Source organism: Lygodium microphyllum, chromosome 24, assembly GCF_053477565.2.
Source record: "Lygodium microphyllum isolate KBCC chromosome 24, Lygodium_microphyllum_v1.1.10, whole genome shotgun sequence".
Taxonomy (NCBI): domain Eukaryota; kingdom Viridiplantae; phylum Streptophyta; class Polypodiopsida; order Schizaeales; family Lygodiaceae; genus Lygodium; species Lygodium microphyllum.
The window spans coordinates 82,790,915-82,815,081 of record NC_141158.1 but is presented as its reverse complement, the minus strand read 5'-3'; the positions used below and the strand labels follow the sequence as shown (position 1 = coordinate 82,815,081).

The 24,167-nt window shown below is 43.0% G+C and overlaps 1 protein-coding gene across 4 annotated transcripts in view; it reads left to right on the top strand.

Annotated features, from left to right (window-relative positions):
- ELF8 (binding protein) overlaps positions 1-24,167 on the top strand; it is a 162,285-nt gene that overhangs the window by 116,018 nt on the left and 22,100 nt on the right. For all 4 annotated transcript variants that reach the window (XM_087665528.1, XM_087665527.1, XM_087665529.1 and 1 more), the window contains exons 13-20: positions 7,310-7,576; positions 7,835-7,915; positions 8,028-8,186; positions 8,364-8,459; positions 8,599-8,700; positions 21,444-21,551; positions 21,646-21,870; positions 21,975-22,241. In XM_087665528.1, the coding sequence (XP_087521654.1) occupies positions 7,310-7,576; positions 7,835-7,915; positions 8,028-8,186; positions 8,364-8,459; positions 8,599-8,700; positions 21,444-21,551; positions 21,646-21,870; positions 21,975-22,241 (1,305 nt within the window). The remainder of the gene's footprint in view (positions 1-7,309; positions 7,577-7,834; positions 7,916-8,027; positions 8,187-8,363; positions 8,460-8,598; positions 8,701-21,443; positions 21,552-21,645; positions 21,871-21,974; positions 22,242-24,167) is intronic.

The window sequence follows — 24,167 nt, the reverse complement described above, 5'->3', positions numbered from 1 at the left end:
ATTCAACCAATTGCTATAAACGTGAATTATGCTGAAAATTCGTACATACCCCATGTTGGCTAGATTGATCAAGCTTTTGGTTGGGTCATTTGGAGGGATATTTCCTTTGCAAATGTAGTAGTAGAAGGGTCCCCTTTGCACCTGTTGTTTAGGGTTATGGTCTCCACCTCTTCATATGATCGTCTTCCTTGAGTGATTAGGATCCCATCTATGCATGTGGGATTTATACTCTTAACGGTACGTTGCATTGGCCTCCCAATGCAACGTTTCATTTGTAGGTATTAGTTATTTATCTTCCTCTAGAGTTTGTATGTGAATACACATTATTGTGTGTAAGTGTGCTTATATTGGTATGAACACTTTCTACACAACCAAGCATTTGATAAGGGTCAAAGGTTTGGATGTGTACCTTGGCCTATATATTAAGTGTCACGAGGATGTGAAAATTTGATGCTTTGCTTATGTTTAATTGGCATTTGATTAAAGGATTAATCAAATGTGCAATTAAAAGATGCACATGTGTTGCACATGTGAGGTGCAAGCCACTTTTTCGCAGTTGAAGGCCGAAGGATCCTGTGAAAAAGATGGGTGTGGAAGGCAAAAGTTGTAACAAGTTACACTTGTTAGATTCTAGGTGAATTCTGGTGTCAATTTGCTCCTAGGACCATTAATTAGGCCATTAAGTGTCAGTGGTGACACTAGGAACTAGGCACAATGGATTAATGCTTGTCCAAGGGTCAATTAATGCATGGGACCATTAATGCTTGTATTGGTATGAACACTTTTTGCACAACCAAGCATTTGATAAGGGTCAAAGGTTTGGATGTGTACCTTGGCCTATATATTAAGTGTCACGAGGACGTGAAAATTTGATGCTTTGCTTATGTTTAATTGGCATTTGATTAAAGGATTAATCAAATGTGCAATTAAAAGATGCACATGTGTTGCACATGTGAGGTGCAAGCCACTTTTTCGCAGTTGAAGGCGGAAGGATCTTGTGAAAAAGATGGGTGTGGAAGGCAAAAGTTGTAACAAGTTACACTTGTTAGATTCTAGGTGAATTCTGGTGTCAATTTGCTCCTAGGACCATTAATTAGGCCATTAAGTGTTAGTGGTGACACTAGGGACTAGGCATTAATTAATAGATTAATGCTTGTCCAAGGGTCAATTAATGCACGGGACCACTTTGGGTTGCAAATGGCATAGCCAATTAATTTTTTGATTGGCAGTTAATTTTCTGGGCATGGATTAAGGGTTAAATTAATTTTCAGAATTGATTCATTCTGAAAATTAATTACATGACTGAAAATTGCTGAAAATGGATTAAGAAAGCTGCCACTTGGCAAAACTTTCCCATGCAAGTGGGGGAAAGGCTAAATAGGGTCGAAGGGAGAGGGAAATCTCGTTTTTTCATTTTTGGAGCTGTTGGAAAGAGATGTTGGACTATTGCTGCCAGCTTTTGGGGCCAATTCCTTGCCATTGGAGACCATTTTGGTGATGGAGATTGCAGAAAAGTTGACAATTGCTGCTGATGCACTTTCTCCTGAAGATCACAGCCTCTAATGCTCCTATTGTTGTTGGTGCGTCCGTTCGGGGCTGGTACAGTAGGGCAGCAACTGATTTTGATCAGTTATTTGCGACAAATCTCAAAATTTTCTCTCTTTACAGCATTCTCTCATCTCCTTCAGCCTATCCTCAGCCATTCTAAGCAATTCTCAGCCATCTGGAGGAGATCTTAGCCATTTTTGGTGGGCTGATCTGTAATTTCTGTAGTAAACCCTAATTTACAGCAGAAATTAGGGTTTAGCAGCCACATTGGGATTTGTGCCAGAGATTGAAGGCTCAAGGGACTGAAATCAGCAGCTGATAATTGAAGATTGTTAAGGGATTTCAGGAGCCAGCCCATCCCGAATTGATTTGGGGCAGTATTTGGCCAGCCAAGGGTCAAATTAGAGAAGAAGTCCTGGGTGAATCAAGGGGCAAATGACCCAAAAGGCTTGCTGGTTATTTATGACAGAAAGAGCAATTGGTTAGCAGGAGGAGATTGAAGAATCTCAAGTTGTACTCATTCCAATTGAATGAAAGCTAAAGAAATACTGCAAGGGGCACCAGTTTTGGGGCCAACAGGGAGTGTACTGTCCAAGAATGTTATGGTAAAGTGTGTATTTCATTTTATGTGCATTTATTTAAGGAAGGCTGGTTTCATTGAGACCTTATCTTTATTTATTATATATAAAAAAGATTGAGTGATTCTCTCTCGTTGATAGTGCAAGTTTTCTCTCTCTCTCTCTCTCTGTCTCTCATATCCTCGAAGTTCCATCCTCAGCCTTGGCTCCTCCACCTCTCTGTCTCACTTTTATGCATTGGATAGTGATGTTTTCTTATGGGCAGGAGGAGATGGAGTAACGGGGATTCTTATACATATCTAGGAGTTTTATTCATAGGCCTCTCTCTCTATTAGAGAGGCATGATAACTTGCACTAGATTTTAACTTGAGAGTGCTTAGCATTGGACAATTTGGAGAGGATGTGCTGACATGAATAGTTTTGGAACCTTGGGGTAAGCTTCTCTCAATAAGTCGTGGCTATTTGATACATGGGTCACATTTGCATCACTGTATGGAGTCTTAGTCACTAGGGATGGGGATGGGGATTGGGGGGGTGGGGACAAGCATGGGACTATGATGGGATCTAAAATTAGTATATTTTCTAGACATAATTGAAATATTTTATAAAGAAACTAAACAAATATAATATCTTAACTCAAAAACCTTCTTAAAATGTCACATAAAAGCTTAAAACAATACATGAGCCATGAAAGTTTAAACATAAATGAACAGTGAATACTCAAATTGAAGAGTAGAATTGAAAATGTCAAATGGCAATTGAGAAATGCCATATTAAAGACTAAAGTCCAATGCTAAACATTGAATAATAATAAGTACTCAAATTGAAGACTAGAAGAAACAATACAAATTTAGAAATGTAGCAAAATCGAGAAACGCCATATGACATAAAGACTAAAGTCCATAGTAATAGGGGATGGCCATTTTCTAGCTTTCCATCCCAATCCCATTCCATCCCCCCTACTGTCCCAATCCATCCCCATGTTGGAGCCCCCTCTCAAGGTAACAGGGATGACAATTCTTGCCCCTGTCCCCATTCCTGTCCTGGTTCCCAAAATCTGTCATGTGTTACTATGCTGAAGTCCAATAGTAAATGCTAAATAATGAATACTTGGATTGTAGAGTGCAAGAAACAATATAAACTAAGAAACAGTAAAGCTAGTGGATTGAAGGCTACAAGAAGCACAACAGATTGTATGACATGTGGCATCTCTTGCATCCCTTCCCACACATCCCTTCCCCTATTCCCCTGGTCTAGGGACGTGTCCCCTTGTGATGGGCCACTGCATAGAAACACACCCTTTTCGGGACGTGTTGGAGACAGGTCCCACGTTTTGGGATGGCGTCCTTGTATTTTGGGCTTGTGTCCCTTTGTGTCCCTTATGACTATGTGTGGAGTGCAAGTATAGGGGTCTACTCTTGATCACTGTAGTAGCTGATTAGGTTGCACTTATGATAGATGGAGTTTGATGGAGAGACCCCTAACATCCATGATCTCTAGGATGATTAGATGTAAGGCCTTTGTTCCACATGGAATTGTCAAAGTTGAGTTGGGGGACTATGTCGATTATTGTAGAGGGCCTCACCTAAGCGGTCTTATTCATACATAGCCTATGGGAATTGCCAAGACATAGAGATGTGCAGTTGGTTGGAGTCCTCTTGACAGCTTGTAAGAGAGGGAGATACCTCATGTTGGTATGGATACATGCCAACTTGGTTTGAGCTACATGGCTTTAGCATGGACAGACTATTCTCATTTTAGTATTCCCTTGAGTGACCATCTCTTACTTTGAGCTATTTAGAGATTGGCAAGATCATTAGAGTGGACCTCACTCAGTTGGATACTAGGAGGACATGGTTGGTAGTGCCATGGTAACCATGAAACATGTCTTAGTGGCATTGAAATGTGACATGCCTGAAACATTTCACCGAAATGTGAAATGCCCTAAGTGAAATATGTTCTTGCATCCATATGCATAGTGAGCTTATATCATAGAAAGGGGGGAGGGACAACTTGGTAGCTAACCTGGAGGAGGTGATGTTTGGAAGATGATGGACTAATTAGTGATGATGATGATATCTCTTCTAATTTATTGTAGGCCATTTTTTTCCAGAAAGGAGAGAAAAATTTATTAATAATCTCATTGGGACAAAGTTGTAAGCCATCAATTCCACACGTGATTATAAAAATAGAGCTAAGAGGAACTCCATTGGTGATTAAGGCCTTGTTCCAGAAAATAAAAATTCATATAGATTCTAGGGGCTTTCACATCCGAGCTTGCTTTGGAGTCAATATGGCAGTTTGCACTAGACAGATGCACACATTTCTTGTATGAGACAAAAAGACCAATTGGGTGCAATCTTCCCCTATGCCTTGTGTGAGCACTTTACAAGGCATATATTTATAGATTTATTTTTCTCAAAGCTCAATAATAGCCCACTTTACAAATAGCATGCTTTTTGTTTGCTTTTGCCCAAATATAAAGTAAGGTGTTTGGGCGTCCAAAAGTCGGGCTGTGCCCAAATATAAATACCAAATAACGAAATATTTAATCGAGTGCCTATGCGCATGCGAAATAATGAATGCTTGTCAAGCGCTTCAATAAATAAGCGTGCCTAAATAAATATTGACGCCACGCCTTTAGTGATAAGTCACGTACCCATCAAAAATAATAATTCTTCTAAGTATTTTGAATTCACGCCATCGCCCGGTGCTACCCAACGCCTCCGCTGCCTGCTCTACACATCAATTGAAGCATTCACAATTGTTAGAAAATAATAAGATAAAACCCAACAAAAGTGAATACCTGGCAATCTTCAGTTACAAAATAATTAAATAGGTTGGAACTTTGTCCTAAGCTTAATTTAATTTGAGTGCGCACTCTAAACTCATAAATGTCCATTAATTTGATATATATTTTATGGAATCACCTGCTGTGGAACCACCCACGTGCACATTAAATTAATCTGACACTCGAAAAGGACAGGCGTCTCTGTCAACTTCTCGCACAAGGAATCTACCTTGTGTACAAGCCTCGGTAAATAAATATAGTTTTACAAAATCCACCGAAAAACCTCATGGAATCTACCGTGGAATAAAAACCTCATGGAATCCACCATGGAATATGCCTCCTGACATGATACCCCCGGGGTGGGATAGCAATTGTTCTCAATTGCTATTAGCTCAATGTGAAGCGAGCAATGAGAAGTAAGTACTTAGGTTGTGAGTGTGCATCCATTGGGCTTCTTCAACTGTGTGTGTGTGTGTGTGTGTGTGTAACAAATTATTCACCTGCAGGCTGCCAGATCAGCCTCTCTCTCTCTCTCTCTCTCTCTCTCTAACCTCAAGGCTCTCAGGGACCTATACCTTGAACCTTATCTTGATCCCTATACCTATAAATATGTGCACTAAGCATCAAGTGAACTCATCTCACTCAAGGACCAAACCGGTATCTACTGTCTAGTTGCTTTTAAGTTTTGGACGTTTCTTTTGAGTTTCAGTCTCTGCTATCAAGTACCTAGTATCTACCATCTAGTTGGCATGCTTCTAGTTTCTTTTGAGTTTCAGTCTCTGCTATCAAGTACCTAGTATCTACCATCTAGTTGGCATGCTTCTAGTTTCTTTGACTCTCTTGTTTGCTTCATACTAGTTACTTTTATTCTGACTAATACCGCAACATCATAATTTGTACATTGTGCACTTCTACTCTAAGTGCATGCCTTTCATATGGCACATGGAATCTCTGATCTGATAGTTATTGGAGATGCTTATTAGTTTAGTGCCCAAATATCGATTGTATTGTGTTTTCTCATAGTTTGTGAAAATATGTTAAGCATTAAGGGTCCCTTATGATTCAGTTCCAGCGTTTGAGTGATATTTTCTTACATATTTGCATTTGATGTTTGATTGATGTGTGGAAAAAGTATGGTTGGTACAAGTGCCCTCCACATTTATCATATTAGACACAATTGCATGATTTGAAGATAAAGGGGCCTTCCATATAGTGATCCTCAAAAATCAGGGTCACACTGATGTCTAATCATTTGTTGATGGATTGCCTTGTGATTGCTACCAGCTTCATAATTTTGTTTGCTCATCTGAATTAAGAGTGATGAACAGTTGCATGAGTGACATAGCAGGAACAAAATCATCAATGCTGGTAAGCTGTGTAGGGAAATGCTAGGGTGAATAGAGAAGGCACATGGTATATGAGACACACAATAACACAATTTAAAGGTTGTCTGGAAATGTAGAGAAGATGCAAAAAGGACCATTGCTGCTTTGAATTAGTACTAGGGATGGCAACAATATTTGTTCTACCTAGATGTTCAGTATCTATTGATTTTGGGGGGAAAAAAACGTTTTGAGCTTTTGGAGGTGCTTTTGTAGTTTGATTAGGCCAGAAAATTTAGATTAACTTAGGTCTTAATTTTACTTGTTCAAAAAGCTGCTATGGATTGTCTTTCACACCTTTATCAGATTCTTATTGCTTGTGTCCAACTTGCAAAAGTTAATTTTGGTTCCCCTTCCTATATGCAACCATAGCATCTGTGGTTTGTATATGTAAATAGAGGAGAGCTTGTTGCCTTCACCTCATTTTAATTAGCATGCCATGGATGGTCTGGAGGCCTACAAGTATTTCATGTGACATTAGAAAACGATGCCATGGTAGGTGGATGAAAATCCTGCCCTATAGTTTGTGTCAATGGTTTCTTGTACACATCCTTTTGTGCATATAGTGTGACATCCTTTTGAAATTGCTACTGGACATTTTATGCGCATATGGAAAGACTTATGAATATAGTATAGTATTCATGCCTTTTGAATGGGTATGCAAAGACTTGTGGAGTCCTAGGGATAAAGACGTTTAGTTGGTTATGTTAGTATGTGGCAGTGTGCTGCCTATGATATCCAATAATATCTGAAATGTACAAAGCTCTCAAGATCTGCACACTTATTTATTCTGAACTTTTGAAGCTTATTGTGCATTTAAATTTACAAACCAAAGCTCTAAGACTCAAACAAAGACACTAAAATCGGTAATTTGTGTTGTTGTATCAGCTGTTAATTTTCCAACATACATGTGTGATGTGTTTCTATCTGAAAAATTAGGTCTTAGTTGCTAGTTAGAAGTACAGCCATTGAACAAAGGCACTGAAGTCCGTGGTTCCTTTTTTAATCAGCTGGCACAGCAAGCTTACAAAGAGGCATTGGGAGATGGTGTCTGGACTGACCTCAGTACAGATTTCCTGAGAAACATGGAAAGTAATGGCATATCTGGTTTGATCAATGGTGCCGGAAATGATATGTTTTATCGATTGGAAGATCAGGGAATATCATTAGATGTGCCTGCAGGGAAAATAACAATACTGTTTAATCAGGCCAGGCTTTATGAGCAAACATATGAGCTAGAAAAAGCAATTTTTCTCTACCGACTTATCTTGTATAAGGTAAATTTTTGCTGTACTGTAAGGCAGTTTGAGTGTTGGTTGTTTTGCTTCTATGTCTGTATATCTTTAGGGCAGGTTGGTCTGATCAAACAGCAACTGAAACAGTTGGTGCTATGAGTATATCCAATTTTCTGCCGTGAACAATTCAGTCCAAGAACTGATGCAAAGTTAACTTTGATATTGTAAATCCAGAGTCCCCAAGATTTCTTACTGTGTGAGTTTGCTTAAGTAATGTAATGTGGTGTGCTTGCTGTTCAGTGCCCAAATTATGTCGATGCATGCTTACGACTTGCAGCTATTGCACAAATGAGCAACAATATGAACTTATGTATGGAACTGGTGAGTCTGTCTTGCAGAATTGTTGAGGGCATGGAGCTTCTAATTATATGATGGTTTTGTGGTATTACTTTCAATAGCCTCTATGCTTTTGACACTTACTCCTTTTTGACAGATTTCTGATGCTTTGAGGGTGGATGAGAATAATGTGGATGCTTTATCTTTTCGAGGTAATGTGGAATTGAAAACTGATGACTGGCTAAAGGCAAAAGAGACATTCAAAGCTGTTCAGCAGTTAACAGATGGGAAAGATGCATATTCTTTGCTTGCTTTGGTAAGATCCAGTTTGAGAAAGATATACTTGGTATAAATGTGCTGTTTTGTACAGCTATGTCTATTATGATCAGTTTGAGATTCGATTTAAAAAAAACATATGTATACTCAGTTGTGTGTCATGGTAAGCTGATTACATAGAATTATTCAAATGATGTGTACCATGTTCATGTGTTAGGGAAATTGGAATTATTATGCGGCTGGACGTGGTGAGAAGAGAGACATAAAATTGGAAGCAACACATTTGGAGAAGGCACGTGAGCTGTATCACAAGGTATCAGTCTATGGATTCTGTTCAGCCATATGATAAATGACTTCCACATTTGAGGTCATAATGTGTCTGTTAAGTAGTTATTCGGATGCCAGAATTGTCTCGGTTGTAGTGAGGGAAATTTAACTGTGGTGATTGGCAGGTTTTATCTCAAACTCCAAACAACATGTATGCAGCAAATGGTATTGGTATGGTGCTGGCAGAAAAAGGACAGTTTGATAATGCAAAGGAAATATTTGCACAGGTATGTTTCACTCATGCTTGTAAGGGTGTTTATGGTGGATGTACAGGCACTGTAGCACTGACTTGAGTGTGTTTTTAGCCTATTTGTAAAGCATGTTGCTCAAGTGACTATCTGTTTGCTGGCCACTTCAAAGCAAGTGTACATAATTATGGAGGAAAAGCTGTATGTTTACTGTATCTGAAAGCTTGAAAATATCTTTAAAAAAAATAAATAAAGTGTGGCTAATTATATTACTTCAGAAAAAACCTGAATACAAAGAAGCACTCATGCTCAAGACTAGCTGGAGCTGATGATGAGTCACAGACATATCAAGTATACAAGCCTCTCAAAGTGGTCTAGGGGGGATGGGGGCAAGAAGCTATTGGGGGGAGGAGGGGTGTATCGCCATCCGGGGCTGCTTGCTTGCATTATGAAGAACAGGTCTTGGCCGCCCCAAGTGCGCATGAAGTGAAAATGGAGCTCTTGACGAGCTCGAGACTTGCCCTGCACCTGGTCGTTCCATCGGCCACGGAGGGAGTGGATGATGGAGGTCCAGAGCTCTGCCAAAGTAGCCTATACTGAAAGTTTCTCCCTGCTGAAAACCTCTTGACACTGTGCCTTCCAGATTTGCCATCCAGTAAGACTTCCTACGATCTCCCATACCTCAGAGCGGTCTGTTGTGGGCTCTAGTACCTGAGAGATGGGTACAGCCTCCAAGCCGACCATTGCGCATGACCCAGCCTCAAGGATGAAGATCGTGTCTTGCATCCCAGCCTCATACAAAAGGTGACGGCCCTGGTTGACTGCTTGCCAGCAGAAAACATCCCATGAGATACATCCAAGGCTGTGTGCTATATGGCGGAGAATGTGGCATGCTCCTCTTCACACGAGGTGCGCTGCCTCACACGATCAAAGGTAGTGCTTTGGAGTTTCTAGAGACTGCTGTGGGCAGCGTTTACAATCTCCATCCTTTTGCATCTAGGCTAACCAACTCCCCACTGCCAGGCCTCTATGTGCCAACAGCCATAAGAAATACGATACCCTCCTCGGCCTCGAGTTGTCCCATAGGCGGCGCTAGAAAATCCGTCAGAAAGCATCTGTGATGTTGTGCTCCGCCCAGTACCTGCTATGCGAGGGCGCCCAATCCATGTCCTCCTCCATCAGTACGTGTATGCCAATCCTGCTGTGTACTCCAGAAACCTCAGTGGCTTCTTGGCCATCGCAGTGGCTAGCCATAGCCACTCTCTAGGGTCCCAATCTAGCTCATCAAGTGGCATGCTCTCCCATATCCAAAGGCACCACCCCTGGAACTCCTTCGAGAACACATAAGGGTATAGACGCCATGTCTCAGGGCTCGCGGCCCGCTAGGGAAAGGCAAGCAATACTCTAGTAAGTCAGCTTCCACCGAATAGAGTCCAGGACTGGAAGAAGTTACTGGGCATGAGTGATGTCGAGTCCCACCTGGAACCCTAAGTAATGGACACTCTGCCCTTTGGATACCCATCTAAATCCCAAGTGGACGCTCCACTCCGTGCTAGAGTCTGAGTTCGTAAGGAAACCAACCGACTTTCGCCACTTGATTTTCGCTCCTGTTGTAGTGCAAAACATCTGGAGAGCTAGTCTCACCCTCTCCAGCATCAGCTCATTGTCCTCTATGTAGAGTGCTGTATCATCTACATACTCGAGTCTAGTAGCTCTATCTCCTCTCTCACCGAAAGTTGGAGGGAACATAACCCGCTCAGATGTGACCTGAGAAAGTAAGGCATTGCCTCTGCAAAGAGTAAGAACAGATATGGGGCCAGAGGGCAGCCCTACTGGACCGATCTCTCCAGTCGAAACTCCTCCCCTCACCTGCCACCTATGAGAACCCTGCTGGTAGCCGATCTGTAAAGTGCTGAGACCCCGCGGATCCATGCCTGGGGGAAGCCCAACCTCACCATGGTGCCCTTTAAGAAGTCCTAGTCAACCTTGTCATCAGCTTTTTCAAAATCCAGGAGTAGTATCGCCAATCCCTGACCACAGTGCTGGGCCTACTTTGTTGCCTCAAAGAAGGTGAAGACATTGTCTAGGATGCTCCTATCCCGGACAAAGCCTGTCTGTGTGTCATGAATGATGTCTGGAAGCACGGGGCGGAGTTGCCTACCAATCATCTTGGCCAATGTCTTATAGGTCACTGACAATAGGGTGATCGGTCTCCACTAGGATAGTCCAACTGGTCTTCCCCTTTGGGGAGGAGACTGATAAGACCTGCTGCCAATAGACTCTCTAGCATCCTTCGTGAGCTGAAAATCTCCTAGAAGGCCAGCAGTAACGGGCCCTTCACCATGGGTCCTTCACCACCTCCCAATAGGTAGTGAAGAAGGCCTTGGAAAGGCCATTCTCTCTTGGGCATTTCTTCCTGTCCTGTGCATGGAAAGCCTCCTCTAGTTCCTTGTCTATGAAGGGGTCTAGAAGGGAGCGTCCCATCTCCTCTATGACGAGGGACGGGATTTGATCCCAGACCTGCTGTTTGCATTGCTGTCCATTGGCTGAGGCTATCTTTTGTTGGAAAAGGCGTCTGTAGTAGTCAGTGGCAATCTCCATCACCTCATCTAGGCTAGAACGAATCCTCCCATACACTGATCTCGGAGGCTGCGAATCTGCTCTCCTGAGGTGCGGGGCTGATGCAACTGGAAGAACTCCTCACACATTGTGTCCTCCTCCCGCGCCGAAAAGACTGCTGAGGTGCGCAATGAAAACTCCGAGCGCCTGTCCTCTAGGCCAATGACGAGGGCCATTTGTGTTGGGTGTAAAGTCCCTGTCTTCGTGTAAATAGTCTTACGGGTGTGAACACACCCTTATTGCACCCTAACATATAAATACATTCTTTTATTCTTTGTGTACCATCACAATCTGGTACACCTATCTCTGCGTTCACTCTCTCTAACTCTTAGTTTTGCAGCTCGCGCCTCGCTCTCATACTCCATTGCACATTCTCTCCCCTTCAAATTGGTATCAGAGCATTGGTAACGGTGTTTGCGCTTCCCAAGAAGTGCGAATCAGGTTTGCACAAGGGAAGAAGCTTGCTTTTGCACATCAGTCGACAACTGAGGTGACATGTGAACAAGTGTTAGGTCACAAGACAGGCGCTAGTCGGGACCGGGCAGCAAGTCCAACACGACCAGCGTGGACCGGCAGAGAGCAGCAAGCATGACGACAGTGGAGTTTGTGTCTAGCGCGATGACAGGCAATTGCTGCACGACAGGCGATGTCCGATGGGGGAACCAACGTGGCAACGTGCAAGTGACGGCTACACGGAGTCGTCGTGACCTATGTGACGCATCGACAGACAGCGGGCGATAGGCCGGCCATGTTCCAGGTCATGTGACGTGGCTGCCGTGAGACGGGCAGGTCAACAGACCTTGTCACTTCTTTTTTTAAAGTCACAAATTCATTTGTTTTCCCTTCAAAATCCTCTTGGCTTGACGGGGGTTTGCACGTGCAACCAGAGTGCACAGATTTGTGCAGATTTAGGCCCAGAAAATTAGGGCTTTTCAGATTTAGTGCTGTTCATGCATAATTGAGGCATCTGCGTTAGAAATTGCAGACATTGTGAGCGTTTGAATTGGAGATTTCGCCAAATTTAATGAAATTTTGCTCATTTGAGTGAAATTTCTCAACATTGGAACTATAAAATCTGGACCTTTTGCTGAATTGGTGAAATTTTGTTTAGCTGAGTTAGAATGGTTGACATTTGTGCACATTTGGACCTGGAAATTTTGGGGCTTTTGCAAAATTTTGTGAGATTTTGCTAAATTTGCCCGCTTTATGCTCTCAAGAACATGTATTAATGCAATTGAGGCAGATTTGATTGTGAAATTTTGGGGCTTTTGCTGAAATCTGTGGGTTTTAGCAAAGTTGATGCATGAAATGCACTTTGGGAATATTGCTGAAGCAATCTTGTTGCCATAAGGAGAGTGATTTGAGCATTTTTATCTCCCGCTTGTGCCATTTTGGAGAAATTGCAGAGATTTCTTGGTGTTTTGTGTATTAGAAGTTGATACGAGCGCATATGTATACAGTACACATGCTGGATATCTCCCATTGAGTTGATGTATTGCTGATTATTAGTGTTGCAGCAGTCTTAGTGATCATTTGCAGACCTGGGATTGTTGCACATGTATTTTTTGGTGATATTGCTGAAGTGGGAGTTACCTGGCAGTGATGTATGCATTTAATGTATGCTCAAAGTGCAGTCATACTGCTGAGAGTCATTTGTTCTACTGCTGTACATGTACTTGGACTGAATCTTGCTATTATTTGCTGAAAAATTGGGCTGAAATTAGCTGAATATTCAACTGACTTTTGCTGTCATAAATTGCAGCATTGAATTTCTGGTGTATTGCTGAAAAATGGTTGCAAATGCTTCTAGCAGCAGTGACACTAAATCCCTCTTTGAAATCAAGAGGTTTGATGGCACTGGCTTTGACTTATGGAAGGATAGGATGCAATGCATTTTTTTTCTCAAGGATTGTGAAGATGCTCTCTTGGAGACTAGGCCTGCAGCTATGATAGATGTGGATTGGGCTAGATTTAATAAGAAGGCCATTGTATACATTAAGATGGTAGTGTTTGATGATGTACTTACAGACATCAAGCGTCTTGATACATATTATGCTATATGGAAAAAGCTTAAGGATACTTATGAAAATACAACTCCTATGAACCAAGTGCATCTTATGTGTAAACTTGTGAACATGGAGTTGGATGAGTCTAAGCCAACATTTGAGCATTTGAGTACTTTCAGAGGGGTTTAGTCAGTGTTGCAGGACTCTGGTTTGACAGCTTTTGATGATAAATTGAAAGCTTTTTTCTTATTGATGACTTTGCCCGACAGCTGGGAATCTTTGGTTGCGTCACTTAGCAACAATCCTACTTTGACTTTGGATGGTGTAAGAGGTTTAATCCTTAAAGAAGAAATGAGAAGAAAGTTTTGTGGTGAAAGCAGTGGCTCAGCTTACCATATGAGAGGCAGGTTTGAAAAGAGGGGTAATGCAGCTAGTAAAGGTAAAAGCAGAAGCAAAAGCAAGGGCAAATAGTAGGATGTCATATGCTATCAGTGTGGGCGTAAAGGGTATAAAAAGCCTGATTGCCTGTACTTCAAGAAAGAGCAAGAAAGAAAGAAACAATAGGGTAAGAAAAAGAATGATAATAAGAAAGATGATGACAGCTCTTCCTCAAAAGAAGTTGCAAAGGCAAATGTTGCATCTAGTGTGGTCATTGAAGAGCTTCCTGACACTGAAGAGATACTTGTTGTAGCCTCATGTAATGATGCAGATATTATGGCAGCAGTAGGTGATATGCACATCACCAAAAAGGAGGTAATTGATGCCTTACTTTCAACTCATGATGGGATGTCACAATCATGGATAGTGGACAGCAGTGCCTCTTTTCATGTTACCCACCCCCTCTTTGGAGTCATTTCTTGAATACACTATAGGTTTCCTAGGCAAGGTTTCCTTGGGTAATAACTATGCATGTGAGATAGAGGGTGTTGGCACCATTTACTTGGCCCTTGGATATGGCCAAGATCTGATTTTGCAAGATGTCAGATTTGGCATAAAGAAAATTCTACTATTAGTTGGGCAGCTTGATGCTAAAGGGTATCTTACTACCTTTGGTGGTGGATCTTGGAAGGTCCATAAGGGCTTTATGCTGATTGTTAAAGGCAGCAAAAAGGGAACTTTATATTATTTGCATTGTAAAGCATTACCTGGCAAGTTCTTGGTTGTGGTTGAAGTCCATTCACAGATAGAGCTTTGGCACAAAAGGCTTGGTCATATGAGCTAGAAAGGCCTTCAGGTTCTCTTCTCTTTAGGGAGATTTGATGTAAACGGCTCTGGTCTCGAATTTTGTAATTATTGCTTATATGGAAAACAAGTGAAGTCTCCTTATTAGTGTGGTGTTGTTAAGAAGTCTAATGCTCTTGACTTAGTACACTCTGATGTGTGTACTATGCCTGTTAATTGGTATGGGGGTGCACGCCACTTTGTTACTTTCATTGATGATTTCAGTAGAAAGTCATGGGTATATGTTCTTAAGAGCAAAAGGGAAGTATTGGATGCTTTTAAAAAGTTTCATGCTTTTGTTAGCACACAGAAAGGGCTTAAGTTGAAAGCCATAAGGACAGATAATGGGGGTGAGTATGTCTCAAACGAATTTAACAAGTTTTGTGAGATGCATGGCATTAAGAGGGAGTTGACAACCCCTTATAATCCTGCATCAAATGGCGTGGCTGAAAGATTTAATTGCACACTTTGTGAGAAAGTTAGATGCATGCTCATGCTGTCCACAGCTAATCTCCTGCAGCAGTTTTGGGGAGAGGCTCTTAAAACTACAGTTCATGTATGCAATCACTCTCCCAATCGTGCATTGGAAAATGGCATTCTTGAAGAGGTTTGTTTTGGCAAACTTGCTTCATATGACCATTTGCGTGTCTTTGGTTGTGATGCTGCCAAATTATGACCCATGGGACCTTTCCAGATATACAATGATTCTCCTCCCCCATGGTAGGAAAGAGTAGCTACGGTGAAAGAATGATCTATGCAGCGTGGTTCTCCCGAAAGCATAACATATAGGTGATGAGAGCCCCTAACTTCGATATAGAAGTAGTGGCCAGAAACTGGTGAAGTGGCCCCTGTAAAGGGATATCAAAGTCAGCCCGTATGTGTGCATATGCTGGGCATGTCATAATCATGTGTTCCTAAGGTTAAATTTCAGCATGAACAGCCAGCCATGGAGCAGCCATGAGCTGAAAGTTCTGTCCCTTTTGTTGCTGAAAATGAGCAGCAACCGATTGTGCTACAGCGAGAAGATCATGGACAGCAAATAGATGCATAGGATGATATAGGACAGCAAGGAGAACCTGCTGAAAACAGATTACAGCAGCAAGAAAATGCTGAAAATCAGTCACTTGGTGATGGTGTGCATATTCCTCAGGATGTAGGCCCATTGCGTGATAATATAGATCATTGGGTAAGATGGTCTACACGTGTCAGAAGGCAGCCACAGAGGTTTCAGCCATCTTTGGATTGCATTTTGTTGATTGATGAGGGTGAGCCTCTAACATTGTAAGAGGCACAGTCATGTGAAAACAAGAGAAAGTGGAAGCTTGCTATGCAGGAAGAGATGAAATCTCTATATGCAAATAACACATGGAAGCTTGTACTTTTGCCCAAGGATAGGAAAGCTATTTCTAATAAATGGGTTTACAAAGTGAAAGGTATTGATGGGAAGCCCAAGCACAAGGCACGGTTGGTTGCTAAGGGCTATACACAGAAGGAAGGCATGGATTTCTAGGAGGTCTTTTCACTAGTGGTGAAGATGACTACGCTCCGTGTTTTGTTTGCTCTCACTGCAGCCTTGGATTTAGAGTTGGATTAGATGGACGTGAAGACTGCTTTTCTTCATGGTGACTTGGATGAAGAGCTGTACATGAAGCAGCTAGAAGGATTTGCTATTCTAGGAAAAGAGCATTTGGTTTGTAAGCTGAAATGTAGCTTATATGGGCTTAAAGAAGCCCTTAGACAATGGTACAAAAAATTTGATACTTTTATGCTCAGCCATGGATTTAAATGCAGTCATGAAGATCACTGCTTATATACTAAAAAGGTTGATGATGGAAGCCTTATTGTGTTGGTTTTATATGTGGATGACATGCTGATTGCAGGATAGCATAAGAGCACTTTGAATACTCTTAAAAGGCAGTTGAGTTTAGCCTTCTCTATGAAAGATTTGGGGACAGTTGAACACATTTTGGGTATGCACATTAAAAGAGACAAAGGGCAATGCTTGTTGTTTCTCTCAGAGGAGAAGTACATGAGCAAAGTACTTGATAGGTTTAGTATGGCTGATGCTAAGCCTCTTGGTGTGCCTTTACCGCCACATACAAAGCTTAGCAAAGCTAATTGCCCTAAGGATGATGTAGCTGCTAGTGCCATGAAGGGTATACCTTATGCATCAACTTGTGGATCTTTGATGTATGCCATGGTTGCAACTCGCCTTGACATTGCTTATGCAGTGGGAGTTGTTAGTAGATTCATGTCTAACCCTGACAAGCCACATTGGGAAGCAGTGAAATGTATCTTCAGATACTTGAAAGGTACACAAGAAAAGTGTATATGCTATGAAAAGGGTACACTAGAGTTGCAGGGATTTGGTGATTCGAACATGACAAGAGTTTTTGACATTAGGAAATCTATTAGTGGGTATGTTTTTACTTTGGCTGGTGGGACTATCTCTTGGTGTTCAAGATTGCAAAAAATTGTGGCACTGAGTACTACGGAAACTGCATATATTTCAGCCATCGAAGCTTCTAAAGAAGCTATTTGGCTTGGCCTTTTGGTCAAGGATTTTGGTCTTTCTTCACGTACTCTAGTGCTTGGTTGTGATAGCCAGAGTGCAGTATGTCTTGCTAAGAATGCCATGTTCCATGCATGTACGAAACACATAGATGTTCGGTATCACTTTATTTGACAGGTCTTGGATGATGGTCTTATTACACTAAGGTCAAAATCCAAGATGACCCTGCAGATGTTCTCACTAAGTATCTTGCAAAGGCTCAGCATGAGCATTGTATTTTTTAGTGGGAGTTGGTTAGCTTAGAGGTAGTTGGGTGTAAAGTCCCTTCGTCTTCGTGTAAATAGTCTTACGGGTGTGAACACACCCTTATTGTACCCTACCATATAAATACATTCTTTTATTCTTTGTGTACCATCATGATCTGGTACACCTATCTTTGCGTTCACTCCCTCTAACTCTGCATTCACTCCCTCTAACTCTCAACTTTGCATCTTGTGTCTCACTCTCACACTCCATTGCGTACTCTGTGTGTGCACCTCTTGAGCGTGGAGGGATGAGATCCCTTGGTGCCTCCTGTAGGAGTCTATGTGGCTGCTAGGTCCCGTCGGAGTGCTCTCTCCTTCTCCCAGCTCTGTTGCTTGGCCTATAGGGCTACCTCTTGGTAGATAGTGCTCGACTCGGCTAGGGCCTCTGCAACCTCCTCTGCGATCTAGTCCCTCTTGCCCTACGCCCTAGTCCAAATCTGCTCAATCTGTCTCTTCACCTCCTCCCTCCTATAGATTGAGTCAAGGATCCGACAGGATCGTGTGTCTAGGGCAGAGATTGGGGCTTCAAGTGTTAGGAGAACCTGGCAGTGATTAGACAAAGTGGTGCGTGCTAATTGTATTACTTGGCCTCTGCGAGAGCATCTCCACTCTCTCACATAAAACTTGTTCAGCCACTCTAGCAAAACTCCGCCTAGCCACCTGTATCTCCAAGAGAAGTCCAACAACCTCTCCCTCTTGTGGAAAGCAGGGTCTCTTCAAGCATCGCGTGCTCCTACTGCCAGTAGGAAGACCTTCCTTGCCTCCTGCTCCTCCCTAGCCATGCCCTGGTAGTTTATGCCTGTGCCTTGCTGGTCCTCTAAGACCTCCAAGTTGTTGAAGTCTCCTCCAACAATCCAGGAGTTCACCTCTGGGTCCCGTCTTACTGCGATCTCCATCCAGAACCTGCTGCGTGCCCTAACCTCAGTAGGGACATAGACATTGAGGACTCAAAGGCACGAGTCCCCAATGTCCAATCTGATCCATAGAACTCTCCCTGCCACAATCGTCCCATGGTGTCGTACACAGGCAGTGAGGATCGGGCCTATAGAGATGCATACGTCTCCACTTCTGCCGTGGGCACCGATGGCGTGCTCCGTGTAAGTGTGTGAATAGCTTGGGAGTACCTTCCCTACCCGTTGGACCTGCTGGGCAAGAGTGAGCTTGTGCTCTTGCAAAAGTAGAATGTCGATCCATCCAACAAGTGCAGGCTGCAGCTCCTGTCGAACAATCAATTTCCTGGAACCACGTGCCCCACTGTAGTGGAGGTTGTTTACTGTTGGGTGTGTTGGGCAGGAGTGAGCTTGTGCTCCTGCAAAAGTAGGATGTCGATCTGTCCAATGAGGGCAAGCTGCAGCTCCTATCGAACAATCAACTTCTTGGAACTATGTGCCCCACTGTAGTGGAGGTTGTTCACATTTTAGGATGCAAGATGTAAACTCAAAGGGAAACCTGTGGTTGACCGAATAGGCATCTGTTCGGTGTGGAAGCTATTGACGAAGAAGAAGAGCTATGGGGCATGCGGATATGCTTTGCTGCAGGCCTGGGCGGTGAACTCCATTCCCCCATGGTAGCCCTCGGCCGGACCATGGGGTTGATAGATGCACCTGGTGGTATGCGGTGTGGAAGCTGCTGACGAAGAATAAGAGCTATGGGGCATGCGGATACACTTTGCTCCAGGCTTGGACGGTGAACTCCATTTCCCCATGGTAGCGAGGAAGGGGGGATTCTGTTTTCTAGACGGCAGTGGAGGCGTCAGGTGCCACGGATGACGGCGTCAGACTAGAGCTGTGCGGGTGGGGGGCCTGCAGGCCGGTGGCTGCAGGGTGGAGGAGACGGGGGACAGCGCGGGGGAGGTACCCAAAGGGGGGGGGGGGGGGAGCGCGAAGGAGGCTGTTGGTGGAGGGTGACCAGGCTTGGGGGCAGCGTGCCACGGGGAGGGATAGGAGACAGGAACCGGGCGGGGGGGGGGGGGGGGGGGGGGCATGGCAGGTCAGCAGCATGACAGGCGGGAGCCGGTTAGAGCTCTATCTTGCTTGGAGTTATGCTTGAATCACTTGCAAATATCTTAGGGTGATATTTTTTATAAAGATAGTATCGTTTTGTTTTCAATCCTTCTCGACAAAAGGAGCACAGTGGGGAACCAGGGTTTTTAACACATGGACCTACTAGATGTCCAAGTAGATCAAACATTATGACCAGCTGGGTAAAGAGCTCCTAAATGTGTTTTAGTGGAAGCTTTACCTTGCAATTGGCACCTCATTACAAAGGGTGGTTTGTTTGCTTAAATAATTGTTGCACTAGTGCTTTACAGGAATTCTGTGAAGAAAAACAGGAAAATTTGTTCATACCTGGCTGGCCACTCTACTGCAGGGCTAGAACACAACACATATTGAGACAGGCTGGGCAATCTTGCAAATAGTGTTTAGGTATCTAGAGGGAGTGATGACATTGTGGGGATTGTGTTGTCCTAATTGGCTAGGTACCAGCTGTGAAGCTGTCGTAGGCAACTTGTCAGAAGAACATAGAGACATTGTGCAGCTGGGAAACTTTGCTAAGTCTCTGAAGGGGTTGTCAGAAATGGCTGAAAGTGTCAATTGGTCAGTGTGGCTGACTCATAGATGCCAATAAGAATCTTAGGATGAATGTACCACTGCTTGTGGTGTTGAGATACTGCTGTTACTCTTGGAGATTGCATCTTGGAAATTTGGGAGGCAAGTGTGGGATAAGTAATGAAGCCCTTAACATTGGTATGTGTCAGGTCTAGCTTTGAGTTGAAGACAGTACCAGGATTAATCTATAACTCATCATGCTCCCTTGTATTCAGAAAATGCCATCTATTTAATCTTGCCAACTCCTGAGCTTTGTACAGCTAACCACTGGAAGTGTGCAAATATGTTAGCCATGTGCTGTGGTATACATGAATTACTCTCTGACAGATAAAGAACAATCCAAGCTCAAAAGTCAGCCTCTTAACTGAAGCTCAAGGCACACATGCTGCAGCAAGCTGTTCAGCTACTCAACTTAGGTTCTGAGATGGAGCCATATAACTTGGCTAAAGCACTGGGTGATCATGATGGTCCACAGGTAGCTGTCAGGTATCATGGGGTCTCCTCTTCTGAAACATGGTACAATGCCATATGCAGACTAACTTGCTGGAAAACCCTCACAACTGGTTCTATTAAATGTGTACCAGTACCAATGTACGTGTCTCATCCAGTAAAGAAATGCTATGCCATAAATCCATCAGGATTCTGGGCTCCTCCCAGCATGCGAAACTGCTTAAGGTTTGGCTGGGTTGATGACAGCTGAGGGTGGGGGGATGCCCTTGTATGCATATACATGTCTTGGATAATCATAGCATACCTCAGACACTGACCAGGGTGAGTGGTTGCTGCTTGTGAAACTTCTAGTCCATCTTGTTGTCTTGTCCCAAATCCCTCATATTCAAAACTTGAGTGTCTTATTTCAGTGGATTTGCCAGTGGACATGCCAACAATTTATCCTCATCTAACACGGTAGCCTGTCCTCAAGTACGATACCAAAGGGCAATGTACTTCTAATTTTTAAACTGTGTTTCATAATGTATTTAAAGGTCTGGTCATCACCTTTTAGTCCTCATCTTATGATGGCTCATGATATGTCCTGAAATAATGATACTTATCATGTCCCAATGAGCACTTCACATGAGTATATAGGGTGGAACTACTAGGCTACAAGCACTGTATAAGAAATGGGAGAGCTGGTGCCAAATCAGGTTATTGCTATTTCTGTAGTGTAAGATTAAACACGTGAAGTAAGTAGAGTGTAACTGCAAAAAACCAATGTTGTAGATGTCAATTGGCATTTGGAAGTTTGAAGTGTTTGGTAGATGTCATGTTTTGGTTGCTAAAATTTGTGTCATGGGAACTGGTACAGTGCCCATACCAGTTAGCTGTAAAGCTTATTGCTTTGAAGTGCCTGCTTGTTTGAGCTGACATTTGGATGCCCCTAGTTAAAAATATTTTATGTTTGTTGGCAAGATGTTCTATAGATCATAGATGACTGTTATTTTGAAGAGACCTGTCATGTTCTGTATATAATGCCACTTCTAAGAACATATGGAAGTTTGGCTGAGTACAGGTACAAGAGGCAGCAGCAGGAAATATAACAGTAGAGATACCTGATGTTTGGGTCAATTTGGCACACGTCTATCTTGGCCAAGGACAATTCAGTTTGGCAGTTAAAATGGTATGAAAATATGAGATTGTTTGGTTGAAAATCCAGTGTACAATTGGTGCTTGGTGAGCTGATTAACATTCTTTCTTTTTCTTTAACCTCACAGTATCAAAATTGTTTGCGGAAGTTCTATCATAATACAGACCCACATATTTTACTTTATCTTGCTCGCACCCACTATGAAGCAGAACAGTGGCAGGATTGCAAATGCTCCCTATTACGAGCAATTCATCTTGCTCCATCAAACTATATGCTACGTTTTGATGCTGCTATAGCAATGCAAAAGTTTTCTACTGCAACTCTTCAGAAGCAAAAACGTTCTGCTGAAGAGGTTAGTTTCTTCTTTTCTTTTTTGGTATTTGCTGCAGCTTATAACTTCCCAGATGTGTTGTGGCCATTTTTTTGGCACTGAAACATCTCTGTTAAAAATTTCAGGTCCGACAGTCTGTGATGGAGCTCAAGAATGCCATGCAGATTTTTAACCAATTGTCTGGGATGTCTGGCCATCATTCTCATGGGTTTGATGGGAAAAAGATTGAAATGCATGTGGAGTATTGCAAGCATTTGCTTGATGCTGCCAAAGTTCACCTGGAAGCTGCTGAACGTGAAGAACTACATAACAAACAAAAGCAGGAAGTAGCTAGGCAGCTAGCAATGGCAGAAGAAGCCAAAAGAAAAGCTGAAGAAGAGCGTAAGATTGAGGTCCGTCTTTTGTCAGATGCACATCCATCACATGTTGGCTTAGTTTCTAATTCTCTGTTTTAAGTATAAGAAAGCACTCCTTAGACCTGCAAGTGCGCTGGGTAAAGGTGCTACATATACTAATTATCTGGACAATCCTTCCCTTCAAAATGGTTCTCTTGTTGATGTTCAAACAGTTCTCATTGTTAAGTTAGGAATCAAACTCACCAAGGACAGTTGCTGTGTAACTGTCTCTCTTTCCAAAAGACTAAAAATAGCACCTACTAATAATCCATCTTGAACTGGAGAATGAATTTTTGTTATGAGTGTTAAGCATGTTCCCAGGTGCCTACACTGCTTGCAAGAAATCTTTGGAGAGGGACCTTGGATGTATTTGAACATTGTTGTTGACGGGGAGTTTCAAGTTCTTTTAAATTGAGGATTTTTCGCTACCCATGAGGGTAGGATGGGAAGGTCCAGCTGTTGGTCCCTGAGTAATCGCTACAGCTCTTGGTGCAGGGATACAGTTAGACAAGGGAGCACATACTACAATAGCAAGGTACAGGTGTGGGCTAGAGCTCCTCACCGAGCAGTGACACCTGCATGATGGACTTTTATTTGAATGTAGTTGCAGCTTGCCCTCAACTTAGCATCATGCTTTACCCCAGTTAGCAGTTGCATCTTATGGTGGACATTTTGGAGTGATTGGTCCCTGATGTGGTCTGCTCAACTGCACCAGTGACTATTGGCTAGTAAGCTGTCTTCTAGAGGCCAGATCTCACCCCTTTCCTCCTCTCCTAGGCCCTTGGGTCAGGGACAGTGTGGATGTCATGCTTTAAAGCAGTGGCCAAGTGCCATTGCATGTACCATTCTTGACCCTCTTTGCCTTTGACTAGGCTGAGGACGAAGTCCACAGGCTGCATGACCCTTGTATTGTCTGATAGGAGCTCTAGAAATGGTGGTGCTTGATTTTGGAGGACAGTCTTGAATGATGCAGATTGGGATTTCCCTGGAGCCAGTTCTTCAGTTGCACACCATTGTCTTCACCATTAGGGATTGTGCAATGTGGCTTGGTCGGACAGGTCTTGGGAGATGAGTTTTAGAGCATGCCACCTCCCTCTTAGAGAATGCTGGTTTATCACCTTGGCAGAGCTTTGAGGTTAGAGCAAAACCTATAAAATGCATTCTTATATGTGTGGGTGTAAATAAAAGTAACCGATACACATAATTTGCAATAAACTTCTTTGATACACTCCTGTTGTAAGTAAAATAGATGCAGAAATAGTGATGTGGGAAGCATGATGTGCCTCAATGCATGAAGTATGTTTGCAATGAAACCTTGCAGGAATGTGATACACTGTGAAGTGGCAGTGTGTGAGAGAATATGCTAGGGTGTGTGGAGGCAACACATAATTATACGACTTACAAGTGAACTCAGAGATGGAAATAATACAATGGATGCTCAAGTAGTGCAGGGCTGTTCACTCAGGCCTCTGTTTCTTGGGAGTAGGTTGAGGGAATCGGGATGCAGGAGTGTGTCTGCTCGGATCATCCTGAACACAAACAAGAACCACCATGCGATGCCGGACAGGAAGAAGGGCAGTCAATCTATTATGGGCAGGCTGAAACAGGTCAAATGCAGCTGTTCCAGCTGGTATTATGCTGTGGCAAGCAGCATTTGGGGCAGTGATTGCAGCAGTCCTCCTGGGAGCAGAAAATACAGTTGTGTAGACTCTCATGGCAGTGACCAGCCCCAATATAGCAGCAGCACAATCAGCTGGCAGCAGCATTTATAGCAGGGACAAGAAACACAGCTGTATGTAGGTCTCTAAACCAACCGGCAGCAATTTTGTGTTTGAAGCAGATATGGCAGGTCCGAATAACAGTGACAAAGTGCCAAGCAATAGTAAGTCACCTCGGCTCATAGGGCTGTTGTAAGGGTGGAGG